Raw genomic sequence first — 17603 nt, 5'->3', positions numbered from 1 at the left:
AATCCCAAAACAAAGGGTAACAAGTGTGATGAGAGGAGTTAGACTACACTTGAGGTAACTCTCCACGTGTGTACCCGTCACACACAGTCTGAGTAGCATATAAACATAACACCAGACAACCAAAAACCTAGGGTATCCCTTAACCCCACGTGTGTAGCCTTCACACACAGCATGCACACACAAATCAAAACCTAGGGTATCCCTTAACCCCACATGTGTAGCATGGACATCTGACATAAAGCAAGTCAAAAAAACAAAAACTCAGGGTATCCTTTAACCCCACATAACTTAGGGTATCCTTTAACCCCACAAGTGCAATACTCACATCACACACAGTCTATATAGTAAGTGTAGAAAACACCAAGGAAATCAAAAACCTAGAATAAGACCCAAAATAACTGCAGGGTGTCCTGTAACCCATGACACACCAAAGACCGACTAATCTGGCATCCCAAACAGACAACAAAGAAACATTCATGGAAACCAAACAGTCACCCAAAAGCATACAATAAACATTAGTTCTCATCTACTTCCAATTAAGAACTACAACAAAATAAACTGAAATAAATAAGGTAGTCACCGCCGATCATACGGGTATGGAAGGAGTTCACAGAATTCACTGCTGTTGTTCACCGAGGTCTCTCCAAACAACTCATTGTCAAAATCCAAAATGTGGTGGCAAAGTACACCTTGTCTGATACACGAACTGTCTCACTGGAGGTCATGGAAAATCCATGTCATTTTGTAGTGAAAACCAGAACACGATCTATGCTCTTGAGCTGTTTTTCATGAAGTGGTTCTTCTAACGTGTGTTACAGTTGACTATATCCATATCCCAAAAAAATATGCTGCAGTATACTAATTCCGATGATGGAACATTGTTGTCAATAAAAAAAACTTAGCTGCATCCTGTCAAAAATAAGATCACTGCTAACGTTGTGCCGGAAACTAAGGAAACTCAAAATGGTGGCTTGTGTGCACGAAGACATTCATGCGTGATGACATCACACGCATGACTCACAGCAAATAAGACAGTCCAGAATGGCCAACATAGCGAAAACGGAGCAGCGTAAGAAACGCTTCTGTTAACAACTTGTTGAGAAGGTTCTATTGTGCTTTGGCTCACCAATACCCCCTGAAGATTCTGTGACGTCATTAGTCACTAACTGAGGCGGTAGGAGAAAGACGAATCCACTCTGCAACTATCAACCGTCATTTAATGGAAAGAAGCAGGTAAGACTTCATTTTTTGCCATAGTTCAGCAAAAATTTCTCCCAAAATTAAAGTAGACATGACATCAGCACCACCCAGTGGCTTGAAACAAGTACTTCTATCTCCGAGGCTCGATTTATGCCTCCGGACAAAGACAAACCAAGTAACAGGTAATTTAGATTAACTTCACGCTCAGGGAAGAAACTGACAGCAAACATTAAATAGAGTTACTCCTTAAAGAAACGGATTCTAAGTCCAGTACAGCACAGCTCACTCTTGATGGCATTAAACCACAAACAAAAACTGAGTTAATGGGCTGCACTGTGTGCCACACTCTCTCTGTGGTGCCAGGAAACAAAAGCCTCACTCTTCGCAGCTGCTCTTTGCCATATCATACTTCTCCAGCAGCATTTAAAAAAAAAAAACAGCCAAGACTTCTAACACTGCTGCTATATTTCTCCAATCCTGACACTTCAAATGCTTGAGGCTTCACATTAGACAGTCTCTCACTTGGTTAAAATGGAAAGAAACTGACACAAAGCGTTGAGGGCGACCGTTGATAGGGTCACCTGTGGGGCATATGGGGTGCCTAGTTTCATCCATTTTACATACTTGAAATCTTTAAGTCTTTAAGTCTTTGAGCACCAAAACGTTAAATCCTTTTTAAAATCGCCTCATCATTTACTTAATCAGCTTCACTTACTTCAGTTTAAAAAGTCAAGTCCATGCCAGGTAGCTCCATGGGTTCTTTGAATCGTCGCCAGTGTTAAAACGATAAATGGAAGGGCAGACACTCTTGTAGATGGTAATGAGTAGATGTATTCTTGTAGTAAATTACAGTCTTTCAGTTACAAGAAGATCTATATCAAATCAGGTAGTCTCTGGTAATGCCCCACCAGGAGCAAGGTCCACTCTGCTCAGCCCATCACACCAACTGAATCTCTCAACATACAAAAGCAACCCCAAAATTCCACGTGACATCATCGCAGGCTGAGCAGGCAGAGAGAGAACCACGGTGGAGAGACTGAAATGGCAATAAGCACATTACAACAAAAAGCTTATAGATATTTCAATTACAAGATATTTCATTTCAAGTAGGCTGGCTTGTGTTCACACAAAAATTGCATATTTCACTAGATTGCAGATTAATCTTAATCAATCCACATATATCTTTCTCTTTAACATGTTTAAGGCTGAGGAGAGCTAATTGATAACTGCAAAACATAAAAGAGGCGAGTTTAGATTTAGTAAATAATTCAACCCTTCTTGATGTGAACTAAAACCAATTTCATGTAAAATAGGGCATAATAACAGGCTCAAAAAGTGCGATACAATGTGCAAAAAAGCATGAAGTGTTTCGTGGCTTGAATGGACAATCCGTCACAAGGGCAACGCGGAAGAGAAGCATCTTTTACAGAATCTCTGATTTCTTCTGCCACATTGGACCACAAGCATCATTTATTTCAAGTAAGTAGTTCTGAGGGCTCTCATTAACCCTCCATATGCACTCACACTTCGACTAGTACATGGGAATGTCCATGGATATGGAACTAATTTCCAGCAAAGTTTACAGTATCATACTTGCACAGTGGTTTAGCAACACACTTTGCCGCCCTTAGCGGTTCTTGCCTTTACCGCCCACGGCGGCAGCATGGAAGAGCGGCGGGTGTGGGTGAGTCCTGCGTTTGCCAGCATGCAGCAAATACATGTAAGAGGGAGGCTGCCGCCCCCAAAATCCCGGCCCTAACCGGGTGCCACCAGGGGCAAACCGCTCCCTGCTATCCCCTTGCTATGCCTCTGTACTTACAAAACAAAATTAACCATTATTATAAGTCCTTTGTACAATGTTGAAAACTGAAGAGAACACATCCCATCCTCCATCTGGGTATTAAGTTTTCTTCCGTGTTATATGTGTATTTATGTAAAATATTGGTAAAGCTGTCAAGTTTTCAGTTTGATTAGGAGTGGCATGTTCATGCTTTTACTGTGACTGCCTGTGAAATTTCCAGATCTCATGTGTGACTCTGAGTGACACTTTCTAAAAAACTGAAAAATATACAGCTGCTTATTTCATAAGCTTCACCTGTTTTTCATTTTAAGGGGAATATTCCCAAGAACATGCGATAATCATCGCCAACCTAGGCTAACGCAATTTTACATAACGTCGTCTATCGCAGGAAACTAACGCCGTGTTAACGGGGTATTCTCAACACTCCGGCAACAGGCGATAGTTCCCCAAAAATGCGTCAAATGTCCGCGTTAAAATTACTGGGATGCCGAGAAAGAAGGAAACCCGAATGTGAAAACAGTTACAATGGGCCCAACAGCGATAAAAATATCAGCGATAAGCAGCGCCAGGCGTGCTATTCCCACGTCAGGTGGAAGAAAAATTCACCATAAAAGCTGCAAAACAAAAAAGAAAAAAAACAAACAAACAACTGAAAGGCACCATGGAGGAATCTGGAGCAACTACAGAGGTCAACCAGAACCCCAAAAACTCCCCGGAGGACCAGCCAGGAACCTCGGGGAAGGAGAAGGGCAGAGAGAAGAAGAAGAGGAAACTCGCGATTCGGTCCGCAGGAAAACAAGAACCTGATTACGGAGGTGATAGAACACCACCAACAACTGTTCATCAACTCCACTGTGTCATTGGCAACTAAAAATGCAATATTGCACTCCATCTTGTCAAAGGTGAATGCAGTCGGAGTGCAGTGCCAAGAAGCGCTGGAATGATGTGAAGCACATAATCAAGCTGAAACTCGCTAACAACTGGAAAGCAGCAATGCAGACTGGAGGTGGGATTCCAGCGCCACAGCAGGAGCTGGATGAGATGGAGGAAATGGTGTCCACAGTCATCAGTGGGGAGACGGTGGCAGGAGTTGGGGGACCGGACACTGCTCAACATGAACTGGCCCACCAACAACAGGGTGAGTAACGACCAGGGACTGGGGGGACGGGGGGAGATGGGCACAATGGCACACATGCACAATTAAGTACAGCACAGTGCACACCCACAATGACTCTAGATCATGTCCCTGATCTCCTTGGCATACTGCAGTACACATAGAAACAGCAAGTAGGCCCCCGTCGACAATGTGCCCAGAAGGGGTCCTCCCCACACATCACTAATCTCACAACAAACCCATGCACCTGTGCTGAACCCAGCAAAGCTGCGGGTTCATGAGCCACACTGACAATGCAAGTGACACTGCATACGATTAGCATGGCTGCAGTCCAATTATCATGACATGGTGCACGCCACAACACTGAGGTGTCCGAGTGTGGACCATATCCAAAAAGGAGCAGGTCACACTCTGACACATCCACGTGCACAAACAACCCCTGACATCATCCCCCTTACGTCCATGCTGTTAATGTTGTGGGACTTGTGTCACAGGATGCATCTCTGCATCAGGGTGGTACATATTTGACGCCAAATGGCACCCAAACTCTCATATCTGACCCCAAATGACACCCTGTTGTCTTTTTTTGAACACCAATTACAGCCGTCATGTTTTTGTACACATGTGATACGCTGATGAGTGGGCTTACATACTACATTTGACACCCTGAAATGGCATTTCGAATACGTGACACCCTAAACAACCTCTCTGCACAGAGGTGACATCCCCACCATCTATTTGCTATTTGTGAGATTGTTTGCATTTAATGTTGCACTTACACTTGTCAGAGTGATGTGCTAATGGAGAGGACTGACATGCACACAGGGAATGCGTGTTGCAATGAATTTATTTGCACATGCTGTTCATGTGGTCATTTTGTACTGTTCCATGATTGCTAAGGACAGTCACAATCTTCCACATGCATCAACAGAAGGAATTGTGATTCCTAAATAGTGATTTTTAAGGAATAGTTATTTAGGAATCGCAAAAGCCTATGCATGTAGAAATCGCTATAAAAATAGCGATTCCTACACATTCCTTAATCACTACTCGCAAATTACTAGTCGCAATTAAGGAATGCTGTCCCATTCATTCCTGTCGGCCTCCAGGCCCATAGGAATGAATTGGAGATTACATGAGCAATTTGCGAGTACCAATAGGTACTCGCAAATTGCTCATTCAATTTCAAGGGTACAAGGGTGTCAAAATGGCACCCTGTTGCACCCCTGAAATTGATCTGTGCACATATGTTGCACACACACATGCCCTAAGGACATGTGTGCGCAACATGAAACTTTGAAAAATGCACAAAAGTACATTTTTCAAAGTTTTTGCAAATTACCTGAAAGTTCAACTTCATAGTAATTTGCTACTCCTAATAGCGAAATCACGAATGTTTTAACTTTCATGCATTGCATTTAAGGAATCTCAATGTGGGATTCCTTAAATGCAATCGCATTTTAAGGAATCGCAATTTCTGAGAATCTGCCCGTTTGCGACCGGTTTTTCCTTTGATGCATTGACCTGAATGTGACATGCTCATGCAAAGAAATTGTTAATGATTGCGTTCCTTTGGGCTATTGCTGCTGCAGCTGCACTGGGGTGTGGTCCACCTGCCTCATCTTCCTCATCATTGTCCGGTGCATCTGGCACTTGGATCCATGGGACAATCATGGGACATTGGTGCATACACATATGTTGTGCAATACACAACATGCATTGATCATCTTGCACACTAGTTCTGGGCTGTACAGAAGTCTTACACCTTGTACCGGAGTCTTACACATGTGATGTCCAGGCACCTGAAACGTGACTTTAACACGCCAAATGTGTGCTGAACAATGCCCTTGGTGCATTTGTGGGCCACATTGTACTGTCTCTGGGCCGGGGTGTTCGGGGCTCGGAGGAGTGTTATCATCCATGGGCAGAGTTGCATATCCTGGATCATCTGTGAGAGGTAAGTGAGACAAGTGTAAATTGGTGGTTCTGCATTCTGTGTTGGCAGACTCACAAATTGTGTGGCGTGTGATTTGTGCGACTTTGGGATTCATGTTTGCCATGTATTGCTTCTGACAAATGTGCAGGATCAATGTGTATTATGTAACCTGACATCTGCTTCTCCCTCCCCCCAAGCCTATTTACTTGTGTGCGCTGTGCGGTTGCATCATTTGCCCACCTACGGCACACCATTGTCATGCCTGTCTGTGCATGTCCTCAAGCCTGACAACAACAGTGTAATGTGGGCTGTTGAAGATGGGCGGCCATGTGTGTGTAGACCTATGGTAAGGATTGGGTGGACACAGATGTAGAGTTCAGGCCTGGCTGAACTCGCACTGCGATTGAGGCTAGGCCTTTGGCTTATGCTGCGGCAATGGAGATATACACACACCAGTTGCCATGTAAGAGCCAAGAGCCTGAGCGGTCTTGCACTCTTTTATTTATCCACATCACATATGTTACTCTGCTAATGCATTGCATGCAAGACAGTACCACACGTACATTCAAATAGCTATCTCCATATATACAATTAATAGCTATGAAATGTGACAAAACAATTATTAATTCTGATTAACTTGTAATTTATGTGGAGCAGATGAAGGGAAATTTATAGAAAGTCTAATTTAAATGTGAGATGTGTAGTTGCAGTGCCACAAGCTTCGCCTAGATCACCCTAGGTTGGCTGAGTATGCTCAGATGTGGTTCCCTTGCTCACTTGTCCACTGGATTCAAGCTAGCCTGGCTGATGAGTGCTGTTAGCTCGGTGAGCTATAGCTGTGTCTGAGCTGGGGTGGCGAAGTGAGTTAAAGAATGATGATAGAATCAACCCAGGTCTGTGACTGGGGTTAAGTGTCTGAAAGGTTTCAGTGCTCCGTCCAGCATCTTCTTGTTTTAGATGTCCCTAGTGAGCATCATAATCTTTGAAGATATTGTAAGTCCTCCCTGCCCATTATGCATTTCATGGAAAACAGTACCACAGTACATTCAATATATACAATTAGTAGCTTTGAAATGTGACAAAAAAATCAACATGTTAATTCCAGATTAGATTGTACTCTCTATGGAGCAGATGAAGGGAAATTTATAGAAGGTCTAATATAAATGTGAGATATGCTAGTGATTAAAGTAATATTCACTGCCAACCTTGTTTGGTACCAAGTGAGTGTCCTGTCTGAAGGCCTTTAAGAAAATAGGGGCATATTACCAAGCAGCTGCGATAATTATCGCTTGCCGCCCTTAGCGTTAAAATGTTTATCGCAGATAATTATCACCATTCTAGCGCTGTATTAACAACGCTAAGCGCAATGGTGATAATTATCCCAGCAATAGTGATGTTTTCCATTGAACATTGCTGGTTTTCCAGCGATGTTCCATGGAAAACGGCGATATCATTGATGATAGGGCCTGTGGTCTCAGCCACACAATCCACCCCCCATGTTAGGTATGCCTTAGTCAGGAATTTAACAGACGTTAAATTCCTGTGTTAAGGCATACCTAACTCGATTTCAAATATCGCTACCCCTTCGTTGAAAATATCGCAAAGCTGGGTTTGGGATCTTTTACCATGGGTTTTTGTCAGGCACGCCTCCTTTGCATCTCATTAACGATGCAATGCGAGGTGTGCTGAAAACGGGTGCTAAGGCAAGGAAACACGCCCTAGCATGTCCTTGCTGATAATGCGATAATATTATCACCGCTTTTTGCCCAAAAACTGGCTCTAAAGCGGCGATAATATTATCGAAGCCCCTTGATAATATGCCCCATAGTATCTTGAGGTTACACTTAAAACTTAGGGCATAACATCACATGTAATAGGGGCTGTCCTCATGGGAGGTTTGAAAAAGAGACAGAGAGGAACTAAGGAGGGATTACAAAGCCTAATAACCAATAAAAAGTCACCATTTACAAAGGACGGGGACAGGAGCCAATTAAAAAGATGGGCGTAAAATAGGCGGACCTTTATTAACATATCCAGAATACAGCATGTCTCGAAGAGACAGTGCAAGCGCTGTCTAGACAAGACCTAAAAATGCCAGGATTGGCACAGGTGTACAGTGTGTCCCTACACTAGAGTTAAGAAACAACTTTTAAAAAAAGGCTATTTAGGGGGCGTGGCTTGGCGGGCGAAGATGGCGGTCGCAGCCTTGTAGAGCTCCCGCCGGCCCGGACTTAATTCGATCATTTATCCTGACCCCCGAGCCCACTGTTGGTGCCCAGTGATTGCTTTCGATCTGGTGAAGTCTCCTGTCTACTTTGGTGTGCTGATCCTGCAATTCCTCCCTTCCTGTGATCGAGGGGAGGCGGCGGCGGAGTGCGGCCTGGTGACCGGCCGGAGACCGGGGTCCTCGAGTTTCGCGACGCCTAGTGGCAGCTGTGACCTGGCGGGTGCGGGTGGCATCCGCTACGCCGCCCTTGGCTCATCTCTTCGACCGCGATCGCCTGGAGATCGGGACGGTGCCAACAGCTCCTACCCATCGGCTCACCCCCTGAACGACCAATGAGCGGTGGCGGTGAGGCGTGGCCCAGCGACAGTCTGGAGACGGGATTCCTTGTGCCCAGAGGCGGCCGGGGTTGTACTAGTGGCCGGTGGGGACATCCGATCCGCCTCCCCTGGCTCGGCCCGCTGGATACGGCTGCCCACAGGCTGCGGACCCGCAGATTCCTCCTGTTATACCCTGGACGGCTGCTTGTGGGGACAAACGTGGGTGCAGCCTGTTCTGCCGCGGTGACGCCGGGACCTCGATTTTCGCGACATCCGATCGCGGCGGCCGGCCCGCATCCCTCCCTGGGGCCTCATCTGGGCCGCCCCGCTCAGGATTTGTGACAGTGCCCGAGGGTTCGAAGGTGGTGTCCGCCCTGCCCAGCGCTTGCCATGACCAGGGACAGAGGAGGTGGCCCGCCTAAACATGGCCCAATCGATAAATTCACCGGGCCGAGTGGTGGCGCCGGGGCGGCCGGTGGCAGCGGCGGCCCCGGGCCGGACAATGCAGCTATCCTAGCGGCCATCACCCAATCCCGAGACATGCTCGATGCCAAGATTGGAGCGGTTGGGGCGGATGTCACGCTCCTGCGCCAGGACCTTCGCAACGCGGTGGAGCGGATCGCTGGGGCCGAGACCCGTATCACGGAGACTGAGGCGGACATTAGTGGCCTGAAGAAGCGCCTAGCGGAGGTGGAGAGCGTCCAAAAGACACTGGCGGCCCACGTGGAAGATGCAGAAGGGCGCGCGCGGCGCAACAACCTCCGCTTCATTGGATTTCCAGAGCGTTGCGGGAAGGACAACATGGAGCGGTTCCTGACCGGGTGGCTGGAGAGCTGGCTCCCCGAAGGGGCACTGTCTACGTGCTTCGTGATTGAGAGGGCCCACAGGGCTCTGACCCAGCGGCCACCGGAGGGTGAGCGCCCACGGCCAGTTATCGCCCGCCTGCTGAACTATCATGACCGGGATGTTATCCTGCGGGAGGCGAGGAACAAGGGCTCCCTCACCTTCGAGAATCATACCATCATGATTTTCCCGGACTACACGAAGATGGTACAACAGCAGCGGCAATCCTTCATGGACGCTAAGGCTAAGCTTCGGGGCCTCAAGCTCCAATACTCGCTCCTGTATCCGGCTCGCCTGCGCGTAATATATCAGTCTCGGACCCATTTCTTCGATTCGCCTGAGGAGGTGTTCCGCTGGACCGATGAGGCGGTGCGACTCCGGCCCCATGCCCAGCCGGGGCTGGACCCGGGCAGGTCTCAGGGATCGTCGCCGGAGCGGACGGATCGCCAGACCAAGAAGGGCCGCCATCGGAGGTCTCGCTCCAAGAAAAGATCGGCTTCCGCCTGTGCATCGCAATCGGGTGGTGCCAGGGACTCTGAACACTCCGATGCGGGCAGCTGAACATTGTTGGGCCTACACGCACTTTGTATGCTGCATACTGACTTGCTCTGCTTTGGCTGGTGAGACTGTTCCATTTTGTCCTTGATGTGCCAGCCGGTTCCCATGTGAAGACTTCAGTTATTGATATGGGGGCGCTGTGTGGCTCGGAGGGTACCATGTATGGGCCTCAGACCCTCACGGATGTGAGTGTTGCCGGGAGGGTGGTGAGTGTGTGTCATGGTGGGGTTGTGGGGATCCATTGGTATGGCGGGCCCTGGGTCCTCTGTCTTGGGCTCGGGTCTCTCCATGCCGCGACAGGTACTTCAATGTTTTCTGAGGTATTGGGGTGGTGGGTGTGGGGTGTGGGGGGGTGTTTTGGTGTTGCACTTGTTGTTGGGGGGGGTCTGGGTTGGGAAGGGGGCGCTGAGTTTGCGGGCTGGGGGGGTGGGTCCACACATGTCGGGGGCTGTGATTCTTGTCGATTTGCGGGTTGCACCTGGGTGGGAGGGTGGGCCAGATTTTGGACTATATAATGACAATGGCTGATGCTGCGATTGTGTCTCCTTCGAAGACCCTGCGGGTGGTGACATGGAATGTGCGGGGTATCCTGGATAAGATCAAGCGTGGGGCTGTGCTGCGGTGGGGGAAGAGGGAGATGGTGGATGTCCTCCTGCTTCAGGAAACACACATGCTGGGCTCCAAGGCCCTTAGCCTCCAGAGGTTCGGTTATCACCAGGTCTATCATGCTGGCTTTACGAGGGGATCACGGGGGGTGGCCATATTGATACATCGTAGGGTGGCCTATGTTCATGAGAAGCAATGGATCGACCCTCAGGGCAGGTTTGTTTTTGTTAAGGGCCTACTGGGTTCCGAGCCGGTGGTCTTTGGAAGTGTTTACGCCCCTCCCCCCCTGCAATGGGCACTGTCTGAGCGGCTGTTTGCGTTGTGGGACGAGATCCCCGAGGTCCTGACTGTGGTGGGGGGTGATTGGAATGAAGTCATGGATGTGGGCCTGGACCGCCAGCGGCGAGCGCGTGTGGTGTCTGACCCCCCTCCCGCGGCTGCCCCCACCCGGTTGTGTGCGACGGTGCGCAGTCTGGGCTGGATTGATGTGTGGCGGCATTTTCATCCCGCAGTGCAGGCCTTCACGTATGTATCGGCGGTGCATGGGTCGTTCTCAAGGCTCGATTATTTGTTTGTAGCCGGGGCTTGTCTGAGCCGTGTCAGGGACGCCACGATACTCCCCAGGGGCCTCTCGGATCATTCCCCGGTCCTAGCCACCTTGACCCTCCCCTCTAAACGACAACCCTTTCGCTGGCGTATGTCCGCCTGGCAGTTGCAGCGGCCGGAGTATGTGGCGCACCTACGAGAAGAAATCGATCACTTCTGGCGCGAGAATTTGGTGGGGGGGTCGATGCCATTGTTGTGTGGGAGGCGCTGAAGCCCACGATCCGGGGCATTGATATAGCTTGGTGTACGGCCGCTCGGCGGGAGCGTCGGGAGGCCATTGTGACTGCCGCGGCCCGCGTGGAGGAGCTGGAGCAGCGTGGTCGACTCGGGGGTGAAGAGGGCGTCGTGCGACAGCTCCTGCAGGCCCAGCAGACTTATTCCTCGGTCCTATACGAGGAGGCCCGGCAGGCGTGGCTCGCCACGCGCAGTAGGGTGTATCAGTGGGGCGATAAGTCCTGCACCATGCTACATAGGCTTTGCCAGGCGACTTTCCAGCCCCTGGAGCTACCCGGCCTTACGGCGGGGGATGGCTCAGTTATGACCGACCCAGATCGGCTGGCGGCTAGCTTTGCCCGCTACTACGAGGCACAATACGCTCCTCGTGACCCACTGGTGGAGGGCGAGATTGCCTCTTACTTGGATGACCTACTCCCGCAGGCAGTCCCGGAGGAGACTAGAACGGCCTTGGAGGCCCCGCTTACGTCCGAGGAGCTTGGGGAGGCCCTTGGCCAATTGAATACTGGGAAGGCGCCCGGCCCTAGCGGTTATCCTGCCGAATTTTATAAAAAGTTTCATGTCCAGCTGGGACCCCACTTTCGCAATGCCCTAGAGGCAGCGCGGTCTAGAGGCGAGCTGCCACCTGACTGGCGTCATGCTGAGATTGTGGTCTTTTTGAAGCCTGGCAGGGCGCCGGACCGCCACGATTCTTACAGGCCAATCTCCCTCCTCAATATCGAGGCCAAGATCTTGGCGAAAGCCCTGGCGAACCGCCTTCTGCCCCACATCGCCGACCTGGTCCACCCTGACCAGGCCGGGTTCATGCCGCACAGGGCCACCCGACATAATATCCGGCGGGCGCAGGCAGCGATCGACGCCATAGGTGCTAGGGATGAACAGGCCGCACTCCTCCTTGCGGACATGGACCGGGCCTTTGACTCGGTGAGTTGGGCGTATCTGTTCACCTTGTTGGCCCGCCTCAACCTCGGGCCTGTTTTCTTGTCCTATATCCGTCTCCTATATACCAATGTCACGGCGTCGGTCCGTGTAGCCGGTGCGGTCTCAGGACGCTTCCAAATCGGCCGTGGTACTCGGCAGGGCTGCCCGCTGTCCCCCTATCTGTTTGCCCTGGCCATGGAGCCCCTGGCGTCGCGGATACGACTGGATGCCCATCTGCGTGGCTTTGTCTGGAACGATACCCTTACGGATAGAATTGCACTCTACGCAGACGACGTCCTCCTGTTCCTTACCGACCTGCGGCGCTCGGGCCCTCGAGTTTTGGAGATCATGCGGGGGTTTGGCGAAGTCTCAGGGCTCCGCCTCAACCTGTCTAAGTCGACCCTGTGGGTTTTACGTGGCGGAGTGGTTGCCGACCCTTGGGCCGCCGACCTGCGCGTGGCGACGGACGGCCTGAAATATTTGGGTGTTTTCCTCTCGACTTCGCGAGCCGTGGCCTGGACACGCAGTGTCTTGCCGGTGTGGGAACGGGTCCAGGCTGATGTTAAAACATGGTCCAGAATGCCACTTACAATCTTTGGGAGGTCGGCCATCTTTAAGATGGTGGCGCTGCCGAGACTGTTGTACCAACTTCAACATTTCCCGCACCCTATTGGCATGGAGTGGTTCCGCCAGGTGAACTCAGTGCTGAGCCGCTTCCTGTGGGATGGCGGAGCGGCCAGGGTGGCCCTGAGGACGTGCTATCTGTCCACCTACTGTGGTGGTTTGGCCACATCCGACCTCCTCTCCTACTACCAGGCGTCACATCTTCTTGTCCTTAATGAATGGTGGTACGGGGACAGGAGTGACCCGGCCTATGCCCTGGAAAGACATCTCATGGGTGACCGTACGCTCCACACCGTTCTTTACTCGTCCCGTATACGCCGTGGGTTGCCGTCGGTGACAAAAGTGGTTTTTGCAGTGTGGCGGCAGTCTTTGCGCCGCATGGGTTGGTGGGGCAAATTAACGGCTGAAACGCCGCTGTGGCACAACGGTTTGCTCCCAGAACTGGCGGCCCTGGCCGGGTTCGAGGGTTGGGAGGCTATTGGAATTACACAACTGGGCCAGGTCATGTCAGGCGCAACCCTCAAGTCCTTTGAGGAACTCCGAGTGGAGTTCCAGATGCCTCAGTCCCAGTTCTTCCGCTACTTACAGCTGAGACATGCCCTCGCCCCAAGCATTGCCGGCCTCGACTCCCTGCCGGAGTTCAGCCCGATTGAGGCGAAAGTGTTTATGGGAAACTTGGGAGACAAGAAGGTCTCTAGGATTTATCAGTCCCTTGTTACTCACTGCTCATCTACTCTCAGCTCCCTTCGGGAAGCCTGGGAGGTAGACGTGGGCGCCTTGGACGAGGACGACTGGAGGGAGGCACTGGAGTCCCCGCGCGGCACCGCTATCGCGGTTCGGCTCCGCCTGATACAATTCAAATACCTGCATCGTGCCTATTACACACGTGAACGACTGTGGAAGGCTGGCTTGATTGCGTCATCGGAGTGCCTGCGCTGTGGGGAAGTGCCTGGCTCCCTATTGCATACGGTGTGGTCGTGTGGTCGCCTGGCTGGCTTCTGGAGGGGCGTATGGAATTGCCTGGCTGAGGTCCTGGGCTGGGATCTACCTCGAACCCACCGGCTAGGCCTGCTGCACATCATGGAAGGGGTTGGGGGCAACATATATAAACGTCATCTGTTGCTCCTGGGCCTGGTGGTCGCTAAGCGTGACTTGGCTCGGGCCTGGAAATCTGTGAGGGCCCCCCCCCTGTCTGCATGGAAGGCTGGGCTGGACTACTTTATGGGTCTTGAGAAACCGGTCTTTGAGGCGAGGGGCTGCCCACGCAAACACTTCAAGATCTGGAAGCGGTGGGCCGACTACCGTGGCCTGTCCTTGGAACCCCCGGCGGAGCAGGAGGAGGACATTTGATCGCAGGGACTTTTCTGGCCCCAATGGCAAAACCCAGGTTGCACTATACCTGCTTCCTCTATGTGAATCGTCTTTGTGTTGCTTCTGTACATGTGTGGCGGGGGGGGGGGGATGGTGGGTACGGGTGGGGGTGTAGTTGGGGTTGGGATGGGTTGTTAGGGCATTTTTAAAGCCGAGCTCCATTGATATTTGCTTCGCGGATGCTATGTATGTCATCATTGCATTGATACTGATGTGGTGATCTTGGTGTGTGAAGATGCCACATTCTTGATACTCTTTTGCTCAATAAAATTGGTTGTGAAAAAAAAAAGGCTATTTAACAGAGGCATTCTGACATTTTTTCATATTTTATAAGAATGCTTTTTCAAGCCAGCCAATGAAATAAGATCCTAAATACTTGCATCCTTGAGAAGTTTCTTTTGCACCCCTCACAAGTCTTCTCAGTTAGCACAAGCTGTGCTTTCAAAGTTCATAAGAAGCTGGGTTCGATTTACTAAAATTTTGCACTGGGTTTGTCTCACCAAAAAAGATGCTAATCCAGCACAAAATGTATAGAGGTATTTACTTTCCAACGTAAATCTTGATTTTCATTGGAAAGTTGCCTAAAGTAACAAACAGTTTCACTACGTGTTCCTTTGTGCTACTTTGTGTCAGGGGGTGTAAAATGGGTGCTCCTATGCAACCACCTAGGATGATGCCTAATTTGTAAAGCAGTAAGTGCTGTGTCCCAACTTTTTGTTCAAAAGCTTGTGGGAAGCACTATCAAATGTCGAGAGCACCAACTGCCAGGGATTCATAGTTTTGATTCCATCTCAAGCCTCTTCCATCCACCACTAGATACGCCTAGTCCTTTTTCTCACTCTTTTATGTTATTTTTCACCCATACTTTGTTTGTTTTGGTCTTTCCATATACCTCATCCTTCCTCTTTCCCTCTTTTGTGTTTATCTCTCTCTTGCTCCGGGTCAAAGCCTGATGAAGAAAATAAATACCAGTCACCACCAAATGAGTGCCTGTAGGCACCACATACTACACCAGCTCAAATTATCCACAGATCCATGGGGCATATTATCAAGGGGGTTTATCTCCGCTTTTTTGGCTTTAAAAGCCAAGAAAGCGGAGATAAAATTATCTCCCTATTACCTAGCTGTCGCTAACACCAGTTAGCGACAGCTAGTAGGAGATAGCGACCATCTTGGGCCCCACTTTGCATGTCAGTGATATTTATCACTAATGACATGCAAAGTGGGCGTGCCAAGATGTTAGCGACTGAAAACAGTCGCTAACATCGCTATCTCCTATTACCAACTTTTGGAGATATTCGCGCTAAGCGCAAATGTCTCCAAAAGCTAACACCTGCCCTGAGCAGTTCTTAGCCATGTTATCCAATGGGAGGTGGATATCATGGCTAAGAGCATTAGCTTGGTAATGCATGAATATCGCTGACTTTTCAGCGACATTCATGCTTCGCGGCGATTTTTATCGCATTTGCGATAAACCTTGGTAATACCAAGGTTTATTTGCGGTAAAAATCGCCACAGCTCAGCGGTAAATTTTTGTCTCTAACCAAGCAATAGCGATAATTATCGCTATTGCTTGGTAATATGCCCCTGTGTTATTCTGCTACCTGCTTTCATACAACACTTTGGTTGCTGCGCTGTGTTGTGTGGACATTTTGCAAATCTCCCCCAATATTTTCTCTGCTTTCATTAACATTACCCGTGCAACCCACAATAACTAAACATGACTCATTGTTTGCCTCCCCAGGTAATGCCAACCCTATTCTTTTTATTCTTCTGAACTTTACAACTGAACTCTTTACAAAAATAATGTTGGAGGCCACCAAATGGATGTCATCGTCCCTCTCATGATTTTGTAACCTCTGTGGCAGGCAGTCTCAAGTCCTATTAGTACTTCAAGAGGGTCCAGTCACAGGAGACACTGTACAATGCATGTTATAAATTTCTCCACTTTTTTCTCATTTGCAAATTTTGAATAAATGTCCAGTTCTTTTTAGACCACTATAGCCATTCTGACTGTTGTTGTGCTCTCTTGTTTGGTTCAGGTGAATTGCCAGGATGATAATGGGGTTTTGGTAGGAAATTGGAGTGGTGATTACTCAGGTGGGGCTAATCCTGGCAGCTGGAACGGAAGTGTGGCCATTCTGCGAAAGTGGGGCCAACAAAGTTACTCACCAGTGGAATATGGACAATGCTGGGTCTTCGCGGGTGTGACCTGCACAGGTATGGTACTAAGCGGCAACGTTCAAAATAGTGTATTTCTGTCATATGTCAAAGTGTTTCACAGTAGTACAAAAGAGTATATCACCACATTATGTGGCATTTATTGGAATTGATAGTTTTTCAACAGGAACTTAGAAACATTCTTTCTCCCTCCCCACTCTCACAATGATGTCATTATTGAACCAAGCAGGCGTATAAGTTGTCATGTACTACCTAGGTGTGGCCTAAGTTGTCCCTAAGGCAGATCTCTCTCTCTAGAATTTCACAGAAGGCAAAAAAGTGATGGTCTAGAAAGCAGCTCAGATCGATTGCCAGTGACTAAGATTAAGTTACACATTCCTTCCATCAGCTTGTTGTTTTTGTATTAGTGAACTAAGGGATGAGATTTGTAATGTGCTACTTCTATGTGTCTTATGATGTTATTATATATGGGGACATTATTATAGGGTATTAAATCAAACACAAGCGACGTGTTTGTGTAATGGACATACTGAAGTCATATATATCAAGGTGCTCACAAATGTCATGATGAATCAAAATGAGGCGTCACTGAACTAACGTATTTGCCTAAATTGGCACAATTTGGTCAAGCTGGGAAGCCAGGGATGGACTGGCCATAGCGGGCACCGGGCATTTTCCCGGTGGGCCGCCATGGTGGGGGCCGGGTTTGGGCCTCTGAGGGGCCATTTTTATTACCCAGTGCCGGCAATATTGGCAGACCTGTAACCAAATCGTCCGAAACCGGCCCTAACAAACAGTTCGGTTGCACTCACCCTCTCCCCCCCTCCCCCCCCCCCCCCGGGGGGGGGGGGGGGGGGGGGGCGGCCGAGCAGTTTGCCAGGGCAAGTTTCGGGTACCCTGTGGGAAGCCACTGTTTATCCAAGGTTTCCTGGTTTCACTTTGTGCAATTTAGACTATAGACAGGTATCTATTTCTCTCTCCCTTTTTACGTTGAAAGTTCATGGTGTGTGTTTAATAAATCAAACACACCCTGTTAAATAAATGCAGGTATTGCATAATAAAGG

The 17603-nt window shown here is 49.4% G+C and overlaps 1 protein-coding gene across 1 annotated transcript in view; it reads left to right on the top strand.

The window, feature by feature from the left end:
• The window catches only part of LOC147705972 (protein-glutamine gamma-glutamyltransferase E-like), a 226355-nt gene that overhangs the window by 105210 nt on the left and 103542 nt on the right, over positions 1-17603 (top strand). Inside the window, exon 6 of the mRNA XM_086932429.1 lies at positions 16401-16578. Within this exon, the coding sequence (XP_086788555.1) occupies positions 16401-16578 (178 nt within the window). The remainder of the gene's footprint in view (positions 1-16400; positions 16579-17603) is intronic.

This window comes from Lissotriton vulgaris, chromosome 7, assembly GCF_964263255.1.
Source record: "Lissotriton vulgaris chromosome 7, aLisVul1.2, whole genome shotgun sequence".
In the NCBI taxonomy this organism is placed as follows: Eukaryota; Metazoa; Chordata; class Amphibia; order Caudata; family Salamandridae; genus Lissotriton; species Lissotriton vulgaris.
This window is presented reverse-complemented; position numbering and strand designations above follow the sequence as displayed.